We start from the raw sequence: 17,843 nt of genomic DNA, 5'->3' as shown, positions 1-17,843 counted from the left end.
CTTGTGGTCAGTGGACATCAAACAACTGCTCTGTAAAACCCGCGATTAAAACCTGATACAAACAGGCGGAAAAACCCAGAAACATCATTGCAAATATAGAAATTTATCTGTACATAACTGCAGGGAGGAGGAGTTTTTACTGGTAAATATTACTGTACAATGCAGGGTGTGAGCAGCGTGTGAGCTACAATGACACAGTACAGTCCAGTCACAGTGTGCACTGTACAACGATCAATGCCCCATGTACACCACAGTGAGTCACAGTCACAGGATAGAGTCATGCGATAAATAATATCTGATATTCCAAGGCTTCTGGGTGTCCTTATCTCCATCCGTCTATCTTCATAAATATATATTATATTCTTTTATATATGTATATATATACATACACGCATGTATATATACATATATATCTATATATATGCATGTTTGTGTACATATAATATATATTTGTAAAGAATTCCTTTACACATTTTAGATACCAATTTCAACAATATTTTCTTTCCAATAAAAAAGAAACACTTTGAACTTTTCCATTGTTGTGCCCAATGTAGTCCCGGCAAATTAGGGATCAGGATTTATGTTGGCTGGAAACCCCTTTCCAGTAATCTAGAATATCATGCAAATCCTCATCGGTTGCGAACTGGACTTTCTTTCTCAGCGCGTACCCGGCCGCCAGGTATTCCTCCTGCCTGCGCCACTTCTCGTGCGGTTTGTAGCGCTCCCACACGCCCTTGGAGGGTTTGCTGGAGTACTCGGGGCTGGAGGCGTAGCTGACGCTGTGGTACTGGGGGGAGAACTGAGTGTAGGCCAGGTTCCTGCGAGAGCGAGATCGCGGCGGCGCTTCGATGACACAGGGGCTTGGACTCCTGGCTTGCTTTTTCTCCCCGGGATGCAAGCCGGCATAGAGGTGAGGGTGGTCACTGTTGGTTTGCATTTGGCCCGCTTCTACTCTCCCAATTCGGCACGGAGTCGCGCTCAGGACGGCACTACGTGCCGGAGAGGTCCTTTCAATATACTTATTTTCCGGCTTGTACCTGGGGCAAGCATAGATGTCGGAGCGCACCGACCGGGGACTGCGCACCGAGCAGTTGGACGCATTGCTGGGACACCTGGGCGCAGCATCCACGCTGCTGTGCCTCTTTAGTGGGTGGTAACTCTCCCGGTACACCGGCGACAAGAAGCCCGATTTGCCCAGGGCTTGATCGGCCCGCAAGAAGCCTTGTGATTCCATAGAAGCACCGGATCCGGGACCGCGGAACGAGCTGCTCTCGGTCTGTAGAGCGTCGATGCAGTTATTGATGATGAGGTTGACCTGGTCCACCTCCTTGGCTATGGTGGAGATCTCGGTCGCCGAGTCATGGCTCTCTGCGAACATACTCTCCAGGATGTCCCGGTGGTACGGATGTTCACCTGTCCTCACATCCATATAGCTACCCCTGCTGGTGTTGGGACTGTCGAGTTCCTCCTGCACATCGTACTCGTCCAATGCCCTCGGCGAGGGCAGGAACGGTAACCTCGAAGACATGATATCGGAAGGGGGGGGAGGTTTCTGCGCCATCTGAGTAATAGTGATTGTCTCCAACTCCGGGGCGTATTTAAGTTCAATGATTGTCTTCTTTGCGTCTCCTGGTCTTTTGTCCTTCACCCGCTCTTCCTTCTTCTTCCGGAGACAGTAGTAGATCACACTGAGGAGGATTGCCGCTCCCAACAGGCAGCCCAGGATGGTCATGATGTAGTGCGTGGTGCTGGAAGGGGCTGGTAGTGGTTTGCTTCTGATCCTAGCCCTGGTGGAGAAGCTGATGCACGTCTGGTTATAACGCAGGGAGTTGCGCACGGAGGCCACGCAGTAGGTGTAGTTGGTGTTGGGGGCTAACTCTTCCACTTTGATCTCCTCTTCCTGCGTGTCGAGGCTCTTCACATCCTTGGACGCACTGTTGCTGTACTGAACCAGGAGGCTGGGCATGGCGGCGGAGGACGGACTGCGGACCAGTAGGGTGACCGTGTTGTACGACACCTCCTTCAGCTTTAGCTCCGGCGTCACATCCATCGTGATGACTGGCGTCTGGAAGGAGATCAGTGGGGTGGACTCCTCGCCCGATGGACAGTCCTCGGCCTCGCACGGGCTCTCAGAAGTGGCGGAGGTGGCCGTGGGTTTTTGCGTGAAGAGGAACCTGGGGTCGAGGGAGTGGAACTCCTCATTGCACAGGAGAAGCAGGGAGCTCAGGGCATCCTCGGAGCCAGACTGACCCTGTCCCAGCAACGGGCTACCAGCAAACTCGGCCGGAGTCGTGCACTGAGTGCGGTCATAGTTCCTAGTGGTGTTGTTGAACTGCACCAGCCACTTGAGGAAGCCCAGCAGTTGGCAGGAACAGTCGAACGGGTTGCCGTAGAGTTCGCAAGTCGAGAGTTTGCTAAGTCCCAGGAAGGTGGAACTTTCCAGTGACTGCAGCCGATTCATGGACAAGTCGATGTTCATCACGTTTGGGCACTCCCAGAAGGAATTAGGACTCACCACCTCTATGAGGTTGGCCTGGAGATACAGGTACTCCAGCCTGCCGAGACCCCGCAGGATCCCCTCGGTGATGTTCCTGAGCTTGTTGAACCCCAGCTGTAGGACGCGCAGGTTGTACTGTGCAGAAAAGGCTCCATCCTCAATGTAGGAAATCTGGTTTTTGGTCAGATTGAGTTCGGTCAGGTTGCCAAACCTATTGAGCGAGGAGTACTGGACGCTTCTGATCTTGTTCTCGTTCAGGCGGAGGTCGACAATGGTGCTGTTGATGTGCTGAGGAATGGATTCGTAAGGAGGTTGGTTCTGGCTGCAGATTGCTAACCAGACAAATCCTTTTTCTCCTTCAATGAGCCAGCAGTCACCAGAAACACCAACAGCATTCATCAACGAGGCAAGGCAGATCCAGAGACCAAGGCTGTGTAGAGCCATCCCCTAATGCTCCAGGGGTTTGTGGACAAGGACTTTTGAGAGCACCAAATGCCAAACTAGTGCAGAAGAAGAATTTTGTTGACCTGCAGGTTGGTGCACTCCTGAACCTCTATGGTTAGGACTGGACTGCCATTATTTCCCCATCCATTCCTCAGCTCCTCGTTCGCCTTTGCTCACTGTGATCTCCCAGAACATCGCTTCAAATAATCTCATCCGCTGTTCTGCAAAACAAAACACCAAGATAGTTGGACATTTGTTTTCATTGGGTCACTTTGCCGGTTAATAATTCTCTCTAAATAAGAGGCAGTATTCAGGTGGTTTACAGCCCACCTCGGGAACACAGTTACTGACCCAATTTATGCTAAACCTGACCTGCTTCTGTAAACACATACCAACCACAACCCCTCTCCTTAACCAGAACCCCTCTGCAAGCCTTTCCTCTCCCTAACCTCTCTAAGCATTACCCTAACCCTAATCCTATCTGCTTCCTAATCCTAACCTCTTTCAACACCCACAAAACACTAGTGGAAAGCAGCAGGCCAGGCAGTATCTATAGGAAGAAGTACAGTTGCGTTTCGAGTCAAGACCCTTCATCAGGACTAACTGAAAGAAGAGATAGTAAGAGATTTGAAAGGGGAGGGGAGACCCAAAATGATAAGAGAGGACAGGAGGGGGAGGGATGAAGCTAAGAGCTGGAAAGTTGATAGGCAAGAGGGATACAGAGCTGGAGAAGGGAGAGGATCATGGGACGGAAGGCCTTGGAAGAAAGAAAGGGGGAGGGGAGCACCAGAGGAGGATGGAGAACAGGCAAGAAGTGATTGTGAGAGGGAAAGAGAGAAAAAATTATTAAAAATTAAAAATTAGGGATGGGGTAAGAAGGGGATGGGGGCATTAATGGAAATTAGAGAAATCAATGTTCATGCTATCGGGTTGGAGGCTACCCAGACGGTATATAAAGTGTTTCTCCAACCTGAGCGTGGCTTCATCTTGACAGTAGAGGAGGCCATCGATAGACATATCAGAATGGGAATGGGAAGTGGAATTAAAATGTGTGGCCACTGGGCGATCCTGCTTTCTCTGGTGGACAGACTAACCTCTTCCCCTACCTCTTACTTGCTAAAACCCTTTACCATCCCTAATTTTCTTTCCAGCCATAACCTGCAACCCTCTTGCAATGACCCATCTAACTTTAACCCTTCTTCCTAACCTCAGCTTTGCTTAGTCAACCTAGTCCTAAACCTCTCTTTATCCTGACAGGAGGCATGCTTGCACCTGTGGTGTCTGATGAGGTAAGCAAGGAGCACAGTTTCTGCTGCCAGAGGGGTCAGTAACTGGAGTTCACCAAGTGTCACATCTCAGAATAAAGGAAGTCAGCAAAAGACCATGAACATTTCCTAGCACAAGGCATGGCCTACAAAGTGGAAACTTTCATAACTTTCAATAGAGAATTAGATTCAAATTATGACTACATCCAGGGTTATTGAAAAAGGAAAGTAGACAGTGGAATTAGATGGATGAATGGTTCTCTCAAAAAGGCAGTAGGTGACTTGTTTCTATGGAATGTATGGAATCATAAGTCTCTCTCTTTCTTTCTCTCTCTCAATGTCTAATATTCCTTTGCGTTTAGGATGAGTTTTGAATCCAGTGGCAGAGAGAATGATGATGCTGCCTTGCTTGAAGGGCCTGTGAGGTTTAACCTTGTATGTTGTTCTTCGTGAAGTGTGAAATTGCTTGCATTATTTACCTGTCATGAAATGCCCGGCCCTGTGTTCATTACTGAGTATCTCTGATGGAATTCTGCCTGTCATCCCTGCAGAGCACTGAATGCACATATTGCATCTGCCAAGGCTGAGCTGAAGTCACAGTGAGACAGTGTGAAGCGAGGTTAGGCAAATAAAAAAGTTATCCAGCTATTGCTGCACCCCTGCTCATAGCCCATACACCTGAATATAAGTTTGCCACATATTCTTGTGAAATTCCTGCTGTCTGTGAGCTTGTATGAGTGTGAGAGAAATTGTGAGTATGTGAGAGAGTGAGTGTGTGTGTGTATATACGCACCTGTGAGTTAGTGTGTGTGTGTGTGTGTAAATGTGAGCATGATTGTTTGTATATACATATACATATGTGTGTAGGAAAAAGGAAAAGACAGCAAAACTCATCCCTGCCCTCCTAAATGTTTTTGAAACTTGGACTATGTACTTCAGATGCAGGGAGATACCACAACATTCTCCAGATTCACTGGGAAGACAAGGGAACTAATGCCCTCACCTCAGCATTAAATTGCCAGATACAATTAATTGGCCATATTGCTCACATACCCGACACTAAACTCCTTATATTCTGAACTCTGTCACAAGAAGAGACCAGATCATAAGACATAAGAAGAGAATTAGGCCATTTTCCCATTGAATCTGCTCCACCATTGCATCATGACTGATATATTATCTGTCTCAACCACATTCTCCCGCCTTCTCCCCAAAACCTTTGACACCCTCACTAATCCAGAACCTATCAACCTCTCCTTTAAATATTCCCAATGACCTGGCCCTCACAGCCACCTGGCAACGAATTCCACTGATTCAACACACGCCGGTTAAAGAAATTTCTCATCTCTGTTTAAAGAAACATCCTTCTTTTCTGGGGCTGTGCCCTTTGATCCTAGATGCCCCACTTTGCCCTTTGGTCCTAGATGCCCCACTATAGGAAACAGTCTCTCAATAGGCCTTTTAATATTCGCTAAAATCTCCCCTCATTCTTTTAAACTTTAATGAGTATCGGCCCAGAGCCTTCAAACACTCTAAAGCTCTTTCATTCCAGGGATTATTCTTGTGAGCTTCCTCTGGACTCTCTCTGACACCAGCACATCCTTTCTCAGATAAGGGACCCATAACGTCTCACAATACTCCAAGTGTGGTCTGCCAAATGGCTTGTAAAATTCAGCAATACATCCTTGCTTTTCTATTCCAGTCCTCTGGAAATGAATGTTAGCATTGCATTTGCCTTCCTCACCATGGACTCAACCTGCAAATTAACCTTTAGGGAATCCTGCACGAGGATTCCCAAGTCCCTTTACACCTCTGATTTCTGAATTTGCTCTGTTTAGAAACAGTCTCACCTCTATTGCATCCACTGAAGTACATGAGCGGACATTTCCCTACACTGTATTCCATCTGCCACTTCTTTGCCCATTTTCTGAATCTGTCTAAGTTCTTCTGCAGACTCTCTGCTTCTTCAACACTACCAGCTCCTCCACCTATCTTTGTATTGTCTGCAAGCTTAGCCACAAAGCCATCATTTCCATCTTTCAAAACATGAACATATAACATGAAAAGAAATGATCCCAACATTGACACCTGAGGAACACCAACAGTCATTGGCAGCCAACCAGAAAAGTCCCCCCCTCCTTTATTCCCACTCTGTCTGGTGCCAGTCAGCCTATCTTCTATCCATGCTAGTATCTTCCCTGTAATACCGTGGGCTGTTATCTTGCTAAGCAGCCTCATAAGCTGTACCTTGTCAAAGGCCTTCTGAAAATCTAATTAAACACATACATGATTCTCCTTTGTCTATCCTGCTTGTTATTTCCTCAAGGAACTCCAAATATTCCAGAATCTAGAGTTCCATAAAATGCTTTCACAATCTCTTCAGCTACCTCTTTCAGAACCCTAGAGTGTAATCCATCTGGTCCAGGTGCCTTTAGACCTTTAGAACCCCTCCAGCATCATTTTCCAGTAGCCTGATATCCACCTTCACCTCTCGTTTACTATTTACATTGGAAGAAAACTTTGCTATCCCCTTTTATATTCTTGTCTAGCTTAACTTCAGAGTTCATCTTTTCTCTCTTTATTGCTTTTTCAGTTACTTCTGTAGGTTTTTAAAAGCTTCCCAATCCTCTAACTTCACACAAGTATTTGCTATGTTATGTCTGTCTCTTTTGCTTTTTTACTGTCTTTGACTTCCCTCTCTCAGTCATGGTTGCCTCACCCCCTCTTTACAGTACTTCTTCTTTGGGATGAATCTATCCTGTGCATTCTGAATTGCTCCCAGAAACTCTGGCCACTGCTGTTCTTCCATCATCTCTGCTGGTAGTCCCTTCCAATCAACTTTGGTCAGCTCCTCTCTCATGTCTCTAGTTCTTTTCACTCGATTGTGTTACTGATACATCAGATTTTAGCTTCTCTCTCTCAAACTGTAGGGTGAATTCTTTCATATTATGATAACTGCCTCCTAAGATTGCCAGCTAGTTAGTAGAAATGATTGAAGAATGGCGCAAAGCGGCCTGAAGGAAATGTGACAATGCCTCAAAAGAGCATTCAGGATGCATTGAGAACCTCCAGCCTTGCAATAGTTAGACCGGACCACCTCACAGAGGACCCAATCAGTGGTCTGTCAATAGCCACCTAGCCCATTGCGAAGACCGGACCACCTCACAGAGGACCCAATCAGTGGTCTGTCAATAGCCACCTAGCCCATTGCGAAGACTGGACCACCTCACAGAGGACCCAATCAGTGGTCTGTCAATAACCACCTAGCCCATTGCGAAGACTGGACCACCTCACAGAGGACCCAATCAGTGGTCTGTCAATAGCCACCTAGCCCATTGCGAAGACTGGACCACCTCACAGAGGACCCAATCAGTGGTCTGTCAATAGCCACCTAGCCCATTGCGAAGACCGGACCACCTCACAGAGGACCCAATCAGTGGTCTGTCAATAGCCACCTAGCCCATTGCGAAGACCGGACCACCTCACAGAGGACCCAATCAGTGGTCTGTCAATAGCCACCTAGCCCATTGCGAAGACCGGACCACCTCACAGAGGACCCAATCAGTGGTCTGTCAATAGCCACCTAGCTCATTGCGAAGACCGGACCACCTCACAGAGGACCCAATCAGTGGTCTGTCAATAGCCACCTAGCCCATTGCGAAGACCGGACCACCTCACAGAGGACCCAATCAGTGGTCTGTCAATAGCCACCTAGCCCATTGCGAAGACCGGACCACCTCACAGAGGACCCAATCAGTGCTCTGTCAATAGCCACCTAGCCCATTGCGAAGACCGGACCACCTCACAGAGGACCCAATCAGTGGTCTGTCAATAACCACCTAGCCCATTGCGAAGAAGTCAATGGTCTCACAGTGGCCTCATCAGTCACCCCAGAGTCTCAGGCTCAGAGTGAAAACGTCATCTATGATCCAGAAGGGAGCTTGTGCAAATGTGAGATTATGAGTGCACATGTAACAGCATGAGTGTGAGTCTGCGGTTGTGTGCATGTGAGTGTGTTTAAAGTCCGGGAGGCTGGCAGCCAATGGTTCTGTGTGAGCTGACTGCCTGCCCTTCCTTTGGGTTTATGTCAATGCCCAGGTGTCTCTGCAGAAGGAGCATGCAATATTCACGGGTACAATGGGGGCTTTTGTGAATGGTGGGAACCTTAGGGCTTGAGCATGTTGTAGATAGTAATAAGAGTATTTTCATTTGAAACTAAACAGTGTGTTTTATGTAGTCTAGTGTGTTGTATAGAGATTTTTGTAGTGGTAGTGCGGGTTTTGAAAAAAAATTTTTTAAATGTGTGTGTGTGTGTGTGTGTGTGTGTGTGTTCTGTGTATGAAAATGAATGTTCAAATTTATTATCAAAGTATATAAATGTAAATATGTAAGTTCATCTTCTTGCAGAACTCACAAAACACAATAGAATTCACTAAAAAAACACACAGAACAAAAGTGCCACATAACCAATTTATGAAAGAAGACAAATCGCACAAATAGTGAAATAAAAGTAAACAAAGCCATGGAGCATAAACTATAGAGCCCCTGAAAATGAGTTCAGCACTGAGCTGAGTGAAGACCATCCAGGAGCCCAATGGCTGCAGGACTACAAATGTTCTTGAATCTGACAGTGTGCAACACAAGACTCCATGAAACCATAAGACGTAGGAATTAGACCATTTCATCATGGCTGATCCATTTCTCTCTCAACCTCATTCTCCTGCCTTCTCCCCACGGCCTTTCATACCCTGACTAATCAAGGACCTCCGTCATAAATACAACCCAACATCTGGCTTACACAGTTGCCTGTGGAGATGAATTCCACACATTCACCACCCTCTGGCTAAAGAATTTCCTCCTCATTTTCATTCTAAATAGACACCCCTCTATTCTGAGGCTGTGCCGTCTGGTCCTAGACTCCCCCACCATTAGAACCATTTTCTCTACATCACTCGATGCTTTTCAACATTTATTAAGTTTCAATGATTCCGCCCCCCCCCCCATTCCTCTAACGGTTGTGTCATTCTGCCTTTAGAATACTTCTTCAGGATGTATCTATCCTGCACCTTCCAGATTGCTCCCAGGAACTCCAGCCATTGCTGCTCTGCTGTCATTCCTGCCAGTGTTCCCTTCCAATCCACTTTGCACAACTCCTCTCTCATGCCTCTGTAATTTCTTTTGCTAATGTTCAGAAGCCTGTATATAACTGCCAGCAGGGTCTTTTTAACCTTGCATTTTCTTAACTCTACCCACAAAGATTCTCCATCTGCTGATCCTATGTCACCTCTTTCTAAGGATTTGATTGCAATTTTTACCAACAGAGCCATGCCACCACCTTTGCCTAACTGCCTATGCTTTCAGTACGATGTGTATCCTTGGATTGTAAGCTCTCAACTATAACCTTCTTTCAGCCACGACTCAGTGATCCCCACAATGTCATACCTGCCAACCTCTAACAGTGCTGCAAGATCATCCACCTTATTCCATATACTGTGTGCACTCAAGTATAATACCTTCAGTCTGGCATCCACCTTTTTGTTACACAGTAACTCATCCCACTGACTATAATTTTGTACTGTCATCTGCCTGTACTTCATGACAGTCTCGCTACACACTACCTCTGCTTGTAAACCAACAGGCCTATCCTCAAAACTACCACTTTGGTTCCCAATCTCCTTCCAAGTTAGTTTAAACCTTTCCCAATAGCCTTAGCAAATCTGTCTGCAAGGAACCTGGTCCTCCTCAGGTTCAGCCCTTTTGTACCAGGTCGTACCTTCCCCAATTATCCCAATGATCCAGAAATCTGAAACTCTGTCCCCAACACCAGTTTCTCAGCCACACATTCATGACTAGGATATAGGAGCAGAAATAGGCTATTTGCCCATCAAGTCAACTCCGCCATTTCAACATGGCTGATCATTTCCCCCCTCAGCCCCAATCACCCGCCTTCTGCCGGTATCTCTTCATATCCTGACTAATCAAGAATCTATCAACCTCTGCCATTAATATAACAAATGACTTATCCTCCACAGCTGCCTGTGGCAAAGAATTCCACAGATTTACCACTCTCTGGCTAAAGGCATTCCTTCTCTTCTCCGTTCTCAGAGGATGGCCCTCTATTTTGAGGCTGTTTCCTCTAGTCTTAGGTTCCTCCACCATAGGAAACATCCTCGCGACATCCATCCATATCAAGGCCTTTCAACATTCGATAGGTTTCAATGAGATCACCCCTCATTCTCCTAAATTACAGTGAGTAGAGGCCCACAGCCATCGAACACTCCTCATATGACAAGCCTTTCAATCCTGGAATCATTTTTGTTGAACTTCGTTAGAACCTCTCCAAGTCAGCATGTCCTTTCTTAAATACAGGGCCCAAAAATTATTCACAATACTCCGAGTGAGGCCTCACGGTATTTTAAAAAGTCTTAACATTACATCTTTGCATTTATATTTTAGTCCTCTTGAAATTAATGCTAACATCACATTTGCCTTCCTCCCCATCAACTCAACCTAAAAAATAATCTTCAAGGAATCCTGCATGAGGACTCCCTATGGAAGGGTTGTGGATCTTGGGTAGGAGGTAGAAACGGGAGGTGCAGGTTGAGGGAACGATGAAGTTGGTGGCTGTGGATCTTGGGTAGGAGGTAGAAACGGGAGGTGCAGGTTGAGGGAACGATGAAGTTGGTGGCTGTGGATCTTGGGTAGGAGGTAGAAACGGGAGGTGCAGGTTGAGGGAACGATGAAGTTGGTGGCTGTGGATCTTGGGTAGGAGGTAGAAACGGGAGCTGCAGGTTGAGGGAACGATGAAGTTGGTGGCTGTGGATCTTGGGTAGGAGGTAGAAACGGGAGGTGTAGGTTGAGGGAACGATGAAGTTGGTGGCTGTGGATCTTGGGTAGGAGGTAGAAACGGGAGGTGCAGGTTGAGGGAACGATGAAGTTGGTGGCTGTGGATCTTGGGTAGGAGGTAGAAACGGGAGGTGCAGGTTGAGGGAACGATGAAGTTGGTGGCTGTGGATCTTGGGTAGGAGGTAGAAACGGGAGGTGCAGGTTGAGGGAACGATGAAGTTGGTGGCTGTGGATCTTGGGTAGGAGGTAGAAACGGGAGCTGCAGGTTGAGGGAACGATGAAGTTGGTGGCTGTGGATCTTGGGTAGGAGGTAGAAACGGGAGGTGTAGGTTGAGGGAACGATGAAGTTGGTGGCTGTGGATCTTGGGTAGGAGGTAGAAACGGGAGGTGCAGGTTGAGGGAACGATGAAGTTGGTGGCTGTGGATCTTGGGTAGGAGGTAGAAACGGGAGGTGTAGGTTGAGGGAACGATGAAGTTGGTGGCTGTGGATCTTGGGTAGGAGGTAGAAACGGGAGGTGTAGGTTGAGGGAACGATGAAGTTGGTGGCTGTGGATCTTGGGTAGGAGGTAGAAACGGGAGGTGCAGGTTGAGGGAACGATGAAGTTGGTGGCTGTGGATCTTGGGTAGGAGGTAGAAACGGGAGGTGCAGGTTGAGGGAACGATGAAGTTGGTGGCTGTGGATCTTGGGTAGGAGGTAGAAACGGGAGGTGCAGGTTGAGGGAACGATGAAGTTGGTGGCTGTGGATCTTGGGTAGGAGGTAGAAACGGGAGGTGCAGGTTGAGGGAACGATGAAGTTGGTGGCTGTGGATCTTGGGTAGGAGGTAGAAACGGGAGGTGCAGGTTGAGGGAACGATGAAGTTGGTGGCTGTGGATCTTGGGTAGGAGGTAGAAACGGGAGGTGCAGGTTGAGGGAACGATGAAGTTGGTGGCTGTGGATCTTGGGTAGGAGGTAGAAACGGGAGCTGCAGGTTGAGGGAACGATGAAGTTGGTGGCTGTGGATCTTGGGTAGGAGGTAGAAACGGGAGGTGTAGGTTGAGGGAACGATGAAGTTGGTGGCTGTGGATCTTGGGTAGGAGGTAGAAACGGGAGGTGCAGGTTGAGGGAACGATGAAGTTGGTGGCTGTGGATCTTGGGTAGGAGGTAGAAACGGGAGGTGTAGGTTGAGGGAACGATGAAGTTGGTGGCTGTGGATCTTGGGTAGGAGGTAGAAACGGGAGGTGTAGGTTGAGGGAACGATGAAGTTGGTGGCTGTGGATCTTGGGTAGGAGGTAGAAACGGGAGGTGCAGGTTGAGGGAACGATGAAGTTGGTGGCTGTGGATCTTGGGTAGGAGGTAGAAACGGGAGGTGTAGGTTGAGGGAACGATGAAGTTGGTGGCTGTGGATCTTGGGTAGGAGGTAGAAACGGGAGGTGTAGGTTGAGGGAACGATGAAGTTGGTGGCTGTGGATCTTGGGTAGGAGGTAGAAACGGGAGGTGCAGGTTGAGGGAACGATGAAGTTGGTGGCTGTGGATCTTGGGTAGGAGGTAGAAACGGGAGGTGCAGGTTGAGGGAACGATGAAGTTGGTGGCTGTGGATCTTGGGTAGGAGGTAGAAACGGGAGGTGCAGGTTGAGGGAACGATGAAGTTGGTGGCTGTGGATCTTGGGTAGGAGGTAGAAACGGGAGGTGCAGGTTGAGGGAACGATGAAGTTGGTGGCTGTGGATCTTGGGTAGGAGGTAGAAACGGGAGGTGCAGGTTGAGGGAACGATGAAATTGGTGGCTGTGGATCTTGGGTAGGAGGTAGAAACGGGAGGTGCAGGTTGAGGGAACGATGAAGTTGGTGGCTGTGGATCTTGGGTAGGAGGTAGAAACGGGAGGTGCAGGTTGAGGGAACGATGAAATTGGTGGCTGTGGATCTTGGGTAGGAGGTAGAAACGGGAGGTGCAGGTTGAGGGAACGATGAAGTTGGTGGCTGTGGATCTTGGGTAGGAGGTAGAAACGGGAGGTGCAGGTTGAGGGAACGATGAAGTTGGTGGCTGTGGATCTTGGGTAGGAGGTAGAAACGGGCGGTGCAGGTTGAGGGAACGATGAAGTTGGTGGCTGTGGATCTTGGGTAGGAGGTAGAAACGGGAGGTGTAGGTTGAGGGAACGATGAAGTTGGTGGCTGTGGATCTTGGGTAGGAGGTAGAAACGGGAGATGCAGGTTGAGGGAACGATGAAGTTGGTGGCTGTGGATCTTGGGTAGGAGGTAGAAACGGGAGGTGCAGGTTGAGGGAACGATGAAGTTGGTGGCTGTGGATCTTGGGTAGGAGGTAGAAACGGGAGGTGTAGGTTGAGGGAACGATGAAGTTGGTGGCTGTGGATCTTGGGTAGGAGGTAGAAACGGGAGGTGCAGGTTGAGGGAACGATGAAGTTGGTGGCTGTGGATCTTGGGTAGGAGGTAGAAACGGGAGGTGCAGGTTGAGGGAACGATGAAGTTGGTGGCTGTGGATCTTGGGTAGGAGGTAGAAACGGGAGGTGCAGGTTGAGGGAACGATGAAGTTGGTGGCTGTGGATCTTGGGTAGGAGGTAGAAACGGGAGGTGCAGGTTGAGGGAACGATGAAATTGGTGGCTGTGGATCTTGGGTAGGAGGTAGAAACGGGAGGTGCAGGTTGAGGGAACGATGAAGTTGGTGGCTGTGGATCTTGGGTAGGAGGTAGAAACGGGAGGTGCAGGTTGAGGGAACGATGAAATTGGTGGCTGTGGATCTTGGGTAGGAGGTAGAAACGGGAGGTGCAGGTTGAGGGAACGATGAAGTTGGTGGCTGTGGATCTTGGGTAGGAGGTAGAAACGGGAGGTGCAGGTTGAGGGAACGATGAAGTTGGTGGCTGTGGATCTTGGGTAGGAGGTAGAAACGGGCGGTGCAGGTTGAGGGAACGATGAAGTTGGTGGCTGTGGATCTTGGGTAGGAGGTAGAAACGGGAGGTGTAGGTTGAGGGAACGATGAAGTTGGTGGCTGTGGATCTTGGGTAGGAGGTAGAAACGGGAGATGCAGGTTGAGGGAACGATGAAGTTGGTGGCTGTGGATCTTGGGTAGGAGGTAGAAACGGGAGGTGCAGGTTGAGGGAACGATGAAGTTGGTGGCTGTGGATCTTGGGTAGGAGGTAGAAACGGGAGGTGTAGGTTGAGGGAACGATGAAGTTGGTGGCTGTGGATCTTGGGTAGGAGGTAGAAACGGGAGGTGCAGGTTGAGGGAACGATGAAGTTGGTGGCTGTGGATCTTGGGTAGGAGGTAGAAACGGGAGGTGCAGGTTGAGGGAACGATGAAGTTGGTGGCTGTGGATCTTGGGTAGGAGGTAGAAACGGGAGGTGCAGGTTGAGGGAACGATGAAGTTGGTGGCTGTGGATCTTGGGTAGGAGGTAGAAACGGGAGGTGCAGGTTGAGGGAACGATGAAGTTGGTGGCTGTGGATCTTGGGTAGGAGGTAGAAACGGGAGGTGTAGGTTGAGGGAACGATGAAGTTGGTGGCTGTGGATCTTGGGTAGGAGGTAGAAACGGGAGGTGCAGGTTGAGGGAACGATGAAGTTGGTGGCTGTGGATCTTGGGTAGGAGGTAGAAACGGGAGGTGCAGGTTGAGGGAACGATGAAGTTGGTGGCTGTGGATCTTGGGTAGGAGGTAGAAACGGGAGGTGCAGGTTGAGGGAACGATGAAGTTGGTGGCTGTGGATCTTGGGTAGGAGGTAGAAACGGGAGGTGTAGGTTGAGGGAACGATGAAGTTGGTGGCTGTGGATCTTGGGTAGGAGGTAGAAACGGGCGGTGCAGGTTGAGGGAACTATGAAGTTGGTGGCTGTGGATCTTGGGTAGGAGGTAGAAACGGGAGGTGCAGGTTGAGGGAACGATGAAGTTGGTGGCTGTGGATCTTGGGTAGGAGGTAGAAACGGGAGGTGCAGGTTGAGGGAACGATGAAGTTGGTGGCTGTGGATCTTGGGTAGGAGGTAGAAACGGGAGGTGTAGGTTGAGGGAACGATGAAGTTGGTGGCTGTGGATCTTGGGTAGGAGGTAGAAACGGGAGGTGCAGGTTGAGGGAACGATGAAGTTGGTGGCTGTGGATCTTGGGTAGGAGGTAGAAACGGGAGCTGCAGGTTGAGGGAACGATGAAGTTGGTGGCTGTGGATCTTGGGTAGGAGGTAGAAACGGGAGATGCAGGTTGAGGGAACGATGAAGTTGGTGGCTGTGGATCTTGGGTAGGAGGTAGAAACGGGAGGTGCAGGTTGAGGGAACGATGAAGTTGGTGGCTGTGGATCTTGGGTAGGAGGTAGAAACGGGAGGTGCAGGTTGAGGGAACGATGAAGTTGGTGGCTGTGGATCTTGGGTAGGAGGTAGAAACGGGAGGTGCAGGTTGAGGGAACGATGAAGTTGGTGGCTGTGGATCTTGGGTAGGAGGTAGAAACGGGAGGTGCAGGTTGAGGGAACGATGAAGTTGGTGGCTGTGGATCTTGGGTAGGAGGTAGAAACGGGAGGTGCAGGTTGAGGGAACGATGAAGTTGGTGGCTGTGGATCTTGGGTAGGAGGTAGAAACGGGAGGTGCAGGTTGAGGGAACGATGAAGTTGGTGGCTGTGGATCTTGGGTAGGAGGTAGAAACGGGAGGTGCAGGTTGAGGGAACGATGAAGTTGGTGGCTGTGAATCTTGGGTAGGAGCAGGATCTACTGATGTCTATCATAAACCCACTGACTTTCATAGCTATCTGGGCTGTACTTCATCCCACCCTATTTCTTGTAAAAGTGCCACCCCCTTCTCTCAATTCCTCCATCTCCGCCACATCTGCTCTTAGGATGAGACTTTTCATTCCAGAATGAAGGAGATGTCCTCCTTCTTCAAAGAGAGGGGCTTCCCTTCCTCCACCATCAACACTGCCCTCAACCGCATCTTTTCCATTTCGTGCATGTCTGCCCTCACCCCAACCTCCCCACCAGAGATAGGGTTCCTCTTGTCCTCACCTACCACCTCACCAAAGTCCTCATTCAGCACCTAATTCTCCATAACTTCCGCCATCTCTAGTGGGATCCCACCATAAAGCACATCTTTCTCTTCCCCCACTTTCTGCTTTCCGCAGGGATTGCTCCCTATGTGACTCCCTTATCCATTCCTCCTTTCCCACTGATCTCCCTCCTGGCACTTACCCTTGAAAGTGGAACAAATGCTACAACTACCCCTATACCTCCTACCTCACTATCATTCAGGACCCCAAACTGTCCTTCCAGGAGAGGCGACACTTCACCTGTGAGTCTGTTGGGGTCATCTACTGTATCTGGTGCTCCCAGTGAGGCCTCCTGTATATTGGTGAGAGCCGATGTAGACTGGGAGACTGCTTCACTGAGCATCTACGCTCCGTCCGCCAACAAAAGCGGGATCTCCCAGCGGCCACCCATTTTAACTCGCATCCCATTCCCATCCTGACATGCTCCTCCTCTGTTGCGATGAGGCCACAGAGGAGGAGAAACATATTCCACGTGGGTAGTCTCCATCCTGATGGCATGAGTTGATTTCTCAAACTTCCGGTAATGCCTCCACACGTTCACCATTCCCCAGTCCCATTTCTCTCTCTCACCTCATCTCCTTACCTGCTCATCACCTTCCTCTGGTGCTCCTCCCCCTTTCTTCCTTCCACTGCCTTCTGTCCTCTCCTATCAGATTCCCCCTTCTCCAGCCCTGTATCTCTTTCACCAATCAACTTCCCAGCTCTTTATTCACCCCTCCCCCCCCTCCCGGTTTCACTTATCACCTTGTGCTTCTTCCTTCCATCCCCCCACCTTCTTGACACAGCCTAAAACATTGACTGTACTCTTTTCTATAGATGCTGCCTGGCCTGCTGAGTTCCTCCAGCATTTTGTGTGTGTTGCAAGGACTCCCAAGTCCCTTTGCACTTCAGATTTTTTGAATTTTCTCTCCATTTAAAAAATAGCCTGTGCTTTTATTTCTTCTATGAAATGCATGACCACACCATATCCCATCTGCCACTTTTTACCCATTCTCCTAAGTCTGAGTACTTCTGTAGTTTCTCTGCTTCCTCAATACTACCTTTCCCTCCACCTATCTTCATATCGTCCGCAGACTTGGCCACAGAGCCAACAATTCTATCATCCAAATCATTGACAGATAATGCAAAAATAAACAGTCCCAACACAGACCCCTGTGGAACACCACTAGTTACCAGCAGCCAATCAGAAAAGGCTCCCTTTATTACCACTTTTTGCCTCCTGCTAATCAGCCAATGCTCTATCCATGCTAGAATCTCCCCTGTAATACAATGGACTTGTGGATTGTTAAGCAGCCTCATGTGTGGCACCTTGTCAAAGGCCTTCTGAAAATCCAAGTACCCAGTATCCACTGCTTCTTCTTTGTCTATCTTGCTTGTCATTTCTTCAAAAAATTCCAACAGATTTATCTGGCAAAATTTTCCCTTGAGGAAACCATGTTGACTACGACCTATTTTACCACGTGCCTGCCTCCAAGTAGCCTGAAACCTCATCCTTAACAATTGACTCCAACCACTGAGCTCAGGCTAACTGGCTGATAATTTCCTTCCTTCTGCCTCTCTCCCTTCTTGATGAGTGGTGTCATTTGCAATTTTCCATTCCTTTGGAAGCATGCTAGAATCATTGATTATTGAAAAATCATTACTAATGCCTCCACAATCTCTTCAGCCACCTCCCTTAGAACCCTGGGATGTAGATCATGTGGTCCAGGTGATTTATCTACCTTCAGACATCATGAAGGGCCTTGGCCTGAAATGCCGACTGCTCTTTTCGATAGATGCTGCCTGGCC

General features: G+C 48.8%; 1 protein-coding gene across 1 annotated transcript; it reads right to left on the bottom strand.

Annotated features, from left to right (window-relative positions):
* Positions 1-546: 546 nt before the first annotated feature.
* Positions 547-3,074, bottom strand: LOC132398848 (protein ELFN1-like). Its single transcript, XM_059978685.1, has one exon. It carries the CDS (start codon positions 2,939-2,941, stop codon positions 572-574), a length of 2,370 nt encoding a protein of 789 aa, XP_059834668.1. The 5' UTR covers positions 2,942-3,074; the 3' UTR covers positions 547-571.
* Positions 3,075-17,843: the final 14,769 nt, after the last annotated feature.

This window comes from Hypanus sabinus, chromosome 9 (assembly GCF_030144855.1).
Source record: "Hypanus sabinus isolate sHypSab1 chromosome 9, sHypSab1.hap1, whole genome shotgun sequence".
Classification (NCBI taxonomy): domain Eukaryota; kingdom Metazoa; phylum Chordata; class Chondrichthyes; order Myliobatiformes; family Dasyatidae; genus Hypanus; species Hypanus sabinus.
This window is presented reverse-complemented; position numbering and strand designations above follow the sequence as displayed.